Below are 7,624 nucleotides of genomic sequence, written 5' to 3'. Positions count from 1 at the left end.
TGCAACCGTGCTGCCTCTGCTCTCTCCTAGGCTTATCCACGACTACCTGAGTGTGGCTCCCTTTGCCGACTACCTCGACAGCTTGTACTTCAACCGCTTCCTGCAGTGGAAATGGCTGGAACGGTAACGCTGCCCGGCACTGCTGGGGGACCTGCACCCTGTGTGCACAGGCTGCCTGAGGGATCCGCCCCTGCTGGGCCCTGGCAGGAGCCAGGGGCCTGGTCTTTGCTCTTGCTCTCCTTTGGCGCCCTTTATTGGCACCATCAGCCTCTGCTGGCTGCCCCAGCCTTGCTTGCCTCGCAGGGAAGCAGGGTCTGCTTGAGCAGGGGTTTTGGGGTGAGCCACAGTTTCTCAGGCCAAGGCGTGGGGGTGGTTTGGGCTTCAGCCCCTGCTCTCTCTCTCTGCTCCCATCTTACTCCAGTTTCCTTTGCCTCACAGGCAGCCAGTGACCAAAAACACTTTCCGCCAGTACCGTGTGCTGGGCAAGGGTGGTTTTGGGGAGGTGAGTGACCAGCATTTCCTTTGCATTTGGGGTACCAAGCAGCCACCATTGCCTGGGCTGGCCAACACAGTGCTACAAGCTGCTCCACCACCTGGAGGCAGGTGCTTCTGGCTGGGGGGCTGGAGGGGCTCTGTGCTGGGCACTGCTGTGCTCTGGGCGTTGCATGATCTGACAGTTCTCCCCTGAGAGGCAGGAGCCAGGCACTGGAGGTGTAGAAGGTGTTGCAGAGGGTAGGTAGCACGTGCCCTGTGGTGTGTACTGCTGCCTGGGCAGAGTCAGGTCTGTTCCTAGTGTCTTGTCAGGGGAAACTGCACTCCTGAAAACTGTCACTGTCAGGCTTCCTTCTGTTTCTGGAGTGGCCTACTGTCTTCCAGTCACCAGCCGTGGTGCTGCTACAGGTGGCAGGGGCATCACAGCCCTCCCTGTGTCCTTGCTTTGACAACGGGCTTCTCCCTAACCTCAGAGTGCAGCGGGGACAGGGATATCTTTACCTTCCCGTGCCTCTACCTGAGGGCAGAACCTAGACCACCAGCCTGGAAACTGCAGCGGGAGGGTGCTGAGCCTTGTGCCCCCTCCAGGTTTGTGCCTGCCAAGTGCGTGCCACAGGGAAGATGTATGCCTGCAAGAAGCTGGAGAAGAAACGGATCAAAAAGAGGAAGGGAGAGGCCATGGCCCTGAATGAGAAACAGATCCTGGAAAAAGTGAACAGTAGGTTTGTAGTAAGTACATAGGAATTGCTCTCACTTTGCTGCGGTGGTTGATTTTTCCTCCAACCAGCCGGCCTGGCACCTCAGTGCTTCTCACCCCATGTGGAGCAGACCCTGCCCAAGGGAGGGGTAGGGTCCTGGTGGCTGCAGATCTCTCACAAGGCTGGGGTCTGGCAGGACCTCCTACTGCCTCCATAAGATGACCTAAATGCCCCTGAAGTCAAGCCCAAACACCCATCTGATCTCACAGGCACCTTCTTAACCTCTGGTGCAGAAGAAAGCAGAGAGAACTGTCTCTCCAGACAGCTGAATGGGCAGAAGCCTGTCCCTGAGTTATGTGGTGGGGAGCTCTCTCCCTGGCTGCACTGAAGTGTGGAGAGCCTGATCCTTATGGAGGAGTCACCAGATGCTGCCCCACGGTTGCTGTTGGGTGCTGCTTGCTCTGGAGGGGAGTGGTTCTGGCTCAGGGAAATAGTGTCTTCCCTGCCTGAGGAAAGCTGGGGGTGTGCAGGGGCTGCTGGGCACTGCCATGTCCATGCTGCTTGGGTGACAAAGTGCCCATCAGAGTGTGGGCCCCTCCCTCTTCCAGCTGTGTCTTCTAACAGCCTTTCTGCCCTGAATTGCAGGTGAGCTTAGCCTATGCATATGAAACTAAAGATGCTCTCTGCCTAGTGCTGACCCTCATGAATGGAGGGGACCTCAAGTTCCATATCTACCACATGGGAGAGGCTGGCTTCGAGGAGCCCCGGGCAGCTTTCTATGCTGCCGAGATCTGCTGTGGCCTTGAGGACTTGCACCAGGAGAGGATAGTGTACAGGTGCGCACTGCCTGGACCCTGCTGGGACACCTTGTACGGGCTGCAGAAGCAGGAGGGTTCCTGCTGCTCTTACCAGCACAGCTAGGTCTGTCTGCTGAAGAAAATAAGCTTGAAAGCAGCACAGAGCTGGGGGAGAGGAGATCAGGAACAGAAAGTTGATCTCATGTGAGAGACAGGAGAGCTTAGCTTGGCTTCCTCCTGCTGGTAAATGATCACCAAGAACAGGATGTGATCACACCGTGAATGCCTCAGGGCAGGCACTTGGGTGCTTAACTCCCCAGGCAGTATTGACACTAGAACAAAGGAGGGTAGGCTGCCCCAGTACGATCAAGAGCTGGGCAGGAGGGAGAACAAGCTGATTGTATGACTGCTCACCAGGTTGTGTGATGCAGTGTTAGGGACAGCATGGCTAAACAAAGGGCCAGAAAGTCCTTTCTAGTCCTACCCCGTCCCTTATCCTGTGTCAGGACAAGCAGAACAAATCTCCGCTCTTTCTCTCTTGCATGGCCTGCCCCGTAGCAAGCTCTACACCTACAAAGAGAGGATCAGCCACAGGCTTACTGCTTTCTTGTGGAGGGTTAAAGATTGTCATGACCTGCCTCTCTGCCCAGGAGGGGAGAGCTTGCAGAGCTAGCTCCAGGGCAGGGGGTGAAGGGAAGGTCATCTGTGTGCCTGAGGCAGGGGCACTGCATCCCTCCGCTGCTTATCTGTGACTTCTTGAGGTGCTGCTGTTCCTTACGTCCTTTTCTTTCACAACAGGTTTCTTGCTAATCAAGTCTCTTCCTTCCTAGGGACCTGAAGCCAGAAAACATATTGCTGGATGACCACGGTGAGTGCAGGGTCAAGAGAAACCCTGGGTCCTCCTCTCTTCCTCTGCTGGAACCAGGGTTGCTCTGTGTTCTTTACAGCTTCAAACATTGTGCCATGACCTTGTCCTGTTAACTTGCCCCCTTCTCTGTGCAGGTCACATCCGTATCTCAGACCTGGGGCTAGCTGTGCACGTGCCGGAGGGACAAACAATCAAGGGCCGGGTGGGGACAGTTGGCTACATGGGTAAGTGGCCCTGGTTTAATTCTAAAAGTGTTCTCTGACTGCACGTGTGCTCCCCCTGCCCTCACACATCCTTCGCCCCTGCTCCTATGTAGCTCCGGAGGTGGTGAAGAACGAGCGCTACACGTTCAGCCCAGACTGGTGGGCTCTGGGCTGCCTGGTGTACGAGATGATCGAGGGACAATCCCCCTTCCAGCAGCGCAAGAAGAAGATCAAGCGGGAGGAGGTGGAGCGGTTGGTGAAGGAAGTGCAGGAGGAGTACTCGGAGAAGTTCTCGCCCTGTGCCCGCTCCCTTTGCACCATGGTATGGATGTGCATCCCTGTCCCTTTGTCCCCACCACCTCTTTGCACTCAGCAGGAGGAAATCAAGGCTGCTCCATGTAGTGCTGATGGCAGCCAGGTTCCCTTGTCCCTGAGCACAGGAGGGTCCGTAGGGCCTTAATTCCTCACTCTCCCAGCTGCCCAATGGGCCCATGCCATCCCTAGAGACATACTGCGGGAGCCCAGCCGAGCTCAGGGCTGCTCCTGCCCAAAGCACACTCCACCCGGGACACTGATTTCCTTTGTGTTGCAGCTCTTGTGCAAAGACCCTCTAGAGCGCCTGGGGTGCCAAGGAGCTGGGGCCAAGGAAGTGAAGGAGCACCCTCTCTTCAAGCACCTCAACTTCAAGAGGCTGGAAGCAGGCATGCTGGACCCCCCCTTCAAGCCCGATGTAAGTGCCTGTCTATGTCCTGACCTCTTCAGTCACTGGTGCTGTCAAGGGAAGCAGGAGCCCTGGGGTGGCTCACCTGAGGAGATGGCACCCATCCCCTTCCATCTCGTTGGCAGAACAGGGGTCAAGCAAGCTCTAGGCTGCAGGGAGAGGGGGCCTGGGCTTGGATATGAGACACAGTTGTTTGAGCTGGTGGCATCTTCATGGAGCCTGGCATTAGAGCAGTCCTTGTGCTGTTTAGCCCCAGGCCATCTACTGCAAGGATGTTCTGGACATTGAGCAGTTCTCCACGGTGAAAGGGGTGGAGCTGGAGCCCACGGACAATGACTTCTACCAGAAGTTTGCCACAGGAAGCGTGCCCATTCCTTGGCAGAACGAGGTAGGTTTGCAGGGCAGGTCTTTGCTCCAGCTTGTGCCCACCACAGCCAAGTGCAGTGTCCCACAGGGTTCGTGCTGCCCCTGCTGCTCTTGCACTCTGCTGGGCCCTTGGTGACAGGCTTTGTGTGGCAGTTGCTGCAGCCATCTTTATGCTCTTCCAGATGATCGAGACAGAGTGTTTTAAGGAGCTGAATGTCTTTAGCACAGATGGCACGGTGCCCCCAGACCTAGACTGGAAAGGGCAGCCTTCTCCACAGCCCAAGAAAGGGTTACTCCAGCGCTTATTCAGCAGACAGGTAAGAGTTTGCCCAGTGTTTCCTCCCCAGCAAGTCCTCTAGCACCAAGCCCACTCCTGCCTGTGCCAGGCAGATCTGGCAGGGAGGTGGGCATGAGGGGGAAGGTCTCCCCCTGTGCTGGGTGGCCAGACCCCAGGGCTCTTGGGGGACCCACGCAAGGCTGCAGGGAGCCAGCTGGTGCTCCCTGTACTGGGGGAGTCTAGGGGGCTGGGATGGAGTATCCTGGCTAAACATACTGCAGTCACAGAGGGAAAGGGATGTTGTTGAAGGCACTAAAATAGCAAGTCTGCTCCCTTCCTACATGAAAAATACTGTTCCTGGAGAAGTCCTTGCTCTTGGACTGTGGTCCTGGGCTCCCCAGAGCATTTCCACCAGACCTTGAGCAGGCAGAGAAAGCAGTGCTTTCGAGGGATGAGGAGAACGGAAATGTCTTGCAGCTGCCATGGGCTTGCTTGCCTGCCTGTCTCCTCTGCCCAGAACAGTGTTTGCCTTCTTTCCAGGCAAAGTCTGGGCTGCTGCCTCTCAACAGCTGCTTGCAGCTGTGGGACTCAAGTGTGGTTGGCTCTGGACACGCTCTCAGCCACCCAGTGCTGACTCCTGCTTCCCTGACAAGCTCCAAGTTGCACTTGACTGTTCAGTGGGCTGCCCTAGCCAGAGCCAGCTCTGGGTTGGGATACCCAGCCCTTCCCGAGGCAGGCAGGACCTGCCAGAGGATGGGCAGCTGCCTGAAGAAGGGGTTGAGCTGTGATTTGCCGCGTGTTTTCTCTTTCCAGAGGTGAGCAGTCTCTCCTGGCTGCTCTGCTCAGGGAAATACCCGGTGGCCCGTGGACATGGCAAGATCTGGGAAAGAGGAGTGTTGTCCTTCAGTGCCTATCCCCTTCTCCCAGCAGAGCACAAGCTGCTTGTTGTTCTAACTGCCCCCTGAGCCACTAATCTCGCTTCCCTGCTCTTGCTGCCTTCGTGAGGGAGGCCTTACCCTCAGCTTGAGCCAAAGCTGCCCCCGGCCCCGCCGCTGCTGGGAGCTCTGCTCCCAGGGGGCTGTGGGAAGTTCCCTTCACTCCTCTCTTCAAATGTCGGGGACACACAGAAGGGTTGAGAAACTGTGAAGGGTTTGGCATTGCCCCATGCTCAGGCTCCCTCCCGTTCCAGCATAAAGGGCTTCAGCTGCTTCTGCGGCCGGCTGAGCCGTGAGCAGGGCAAATCATCTGTGCTGGCACTGAGCTGTTTCCCTGGGTGGCTGTAGTCCACAGAGCCCATCTTCTTCCCAGCTTCTGAGCTAGTCAGCTGCGTGCTCACCAGTCTGTCTGCCAGGAGCTGAACCCCAGATGCAGCTTAACTGTTTATCTGCAGACTGGGGGTCCCCTCCAGCCCCTCGCCTCCATGTAGCTTGCCCGTGCACAGGCTGGGGGGGGGCCTGTCCGTTCCCTGCCAGAGGGCAGCTGTAGGCTGGGTTGTGTGACCGTGCTCACCCTCTGCTTGCTGTGCTCCTCTCTCTCCCTCCTCCCTCTCCTTGCCCTTCTGACTTCAGGACTGTTGTGGAAACTGCAGCGACAGCGAGGAAGAGCCCACCCGGCTGTAGAGCACAGCTTGTTCTCCAGCCCCTGGGACCCCCTTGCCTCTCCGGGTGCCCAGCAGAACAACAGCCCAGCCTGAAGGACAAGGTAGCAGCGGCCCCGCAAGGTGGATTTGTTTACAGCTTTACACATCTGTATTTGAAGACTGTGAGGGTGGCTCCAGGGCTGGCAGCAGCACACGGCTCAGGCCAAGGTGCCTCTGGACAGGGACAAGTCTCTCATCCCTGAGACAGACCTGGACACTCCTGAATCTGCCGCTTGGGATTGTGCTGCTGCCGCCCGCCGGCTGCCACTCCCCTCCTGGGCCCAGAGTGGGAGGGAGGGAGGGATTGCGCCGGCGTGGGCCGAGGCCAGGCTGGAGCAGCTCTGCTGACACATTCCACGGTGCCGAAGCGGCACTGCAGGGTTGGTGTATATTTATATATGTCGGTCTGTACATATCACATGTTGGTTTTTAATCTATAGGTGGGGGCCTGCAGTGCCCCCACCCTGTCACAGGCACAAATGTCCTCCTATGGGGGGAGCGACCGTCCCAGCTTTGTACCAGGGAGTCCTGGGCAGAGGCCTTCTGTGCCTTGAGGTGTCTAAAGCATCTTTCCTGGACCTTTCTGGCCATGCTGAGGCATCCCTGGCTCCAGCGGAGTCCATTGCTCAGCCCCGAGGCACAGGAAAGCGCTGTGCCAAAGCGTCTACCGTTGCATCCTGGCAGCAGAGCGTCACTGCCTCATCCCCGCTTCCCTGTCTGACGGAGCCTGCTTCCTCCTGCCTTGTCTCGCACATGCTGCCAGCTCCAGGGAGCTGATCCTGGCCCTCCCTCCAGACCGCCGGCTGGCTGCCTGTGGCACAGTGGGACATGGCTGCTCCCACAGCACCTGCTCAGGAGGTACCTGCTGCGGGTCCAAAGGGTCGGCCTGATCCCTGGCGTGGTGCAGGATGGCCTTGGCATGGTTCTACCAGCTCTGGACCAGCCGTCTGTTTGATAGAGGTGCTGCAGTCGCCAGGCCCAGCTTGCTGTTGGAGAAGCCGACACATAAGGGACCCTGCTCTCAGGGAGCAAAGCTGTGGTAAAGGGAATGTCCCTTCCCAGGGCTCTGCTGTGAGCTGTGACCCAAGAGTGAGTGGGGCTGGGACCAGCCTGCCCACCATACTGGCTTAGTGTGCGACCCCAGGGGTCCTGGGGACCCAGCACAGCTCCTGTGCCCAAAGGCAGGGCAGGAGTGGAGGGGCTGGAGCCCTGCGTGTCCCTGGGGAGCAGCGTGGGGCTCAGCCCACCTCTCCCTTCTGCTTGTCCCGTCCTCCCTTGTGTCCACTCGTCCCAGCTGTGTCCCGAGCAATAACTCGTCTCTTCTGTGTGCGTGTATGTCCGCACACGTGTGCGTGCGTGCACATGTGCGTGCTGCTGCCTCGTGCTCGTTCTGAGCCAGGCCCCCCGGGGGGGCTGAGCACCTACTTGGACCTGTGGTATCATTTGCTTGCCTTGCACTAAAGTTGGAGAGTATTTAAATTTTTAACCTTTTGTGAAGTGTAAGATTCACCGCGCCTTGTATTGCTGTCATGTCACGGGGGGTCCTCTGGGCTGTACAGGATT

General features: G+C 57.9%; 1 protein-coding gene across 1 annotated transcript in view; it reads left to right on the top strand.

The window, feature by feature from the left end:
- GRK6 (G protein-coupled receptor kinase 6) overlaps window positions 1–6,041 on the top strand; it is a 13,391-nt gene extending 7,350 nt beyond the window's left edge. Inside the window, exons 6-16 of the mRNA XM_010171108.2 lie at window positions 31–123; window positions 439–502; window positions 1,081–1,221; window positions 1,836–2,026; window positions 2,818–2,855; window positions 2,990–3,079; window positions 3,172–3,380; window positions 3,651–3,788; window positions 4,030–4,167; window positions 4,328–4,462; window positions 5,991–6,041. Of these exons, the coding sequence (XP_010169410.2) occupies window positions 31–123; window positions 439–502; window positions 1,081–1,221; window positions 1,836–2,026; window positions 2,818–2,855; window positions 2,990–3,079; window positions 3,172–3,380; window positions 3,651–3,788; window positions 4,030–4,167; window positions 4,328–4,462; window positions 5,991–6,041 (1,288 nt within the window). The remainder of the gene's footprint in view (window positions 1–30; window positions 124–438; window positions 503–1,080; window positions 1,222–1,835; window positions 2,027–2,817; window positions 2,856–2,989; window positions 3,080–3,171; window positions 3,381–3,650; window positions 3,789–4,029; window positions 4,168–4,327; window positions 4,463–5,990) is intronic.
- Window positions 6,042–7,624: the final 1,583 nt, after the last annotated feature.

Source organism: Antrostomus carolinensis, unplaced genomic scaffold (genome assembly GCF_000700745.2).
Source record: "Antrostomus carolinensis isolate BGI_N321 unplaced genomic scaffold, ASM70074v2 scaffold32720, whole genome shotgun sequence".
In the NCBI taxonomy this organism is placed as follows: Eukaryota; Metazoa; Chordata; class Aves; order Caprimulgiformes; family Caprimulgidae; genus Antrostomus; species Antrostomus carolinensis.
The sequence above is the reverse complement of the archived record's forward strand: the minus strand, read 5'-3'. Positions and strand labels throughout refer to the sequence as shown.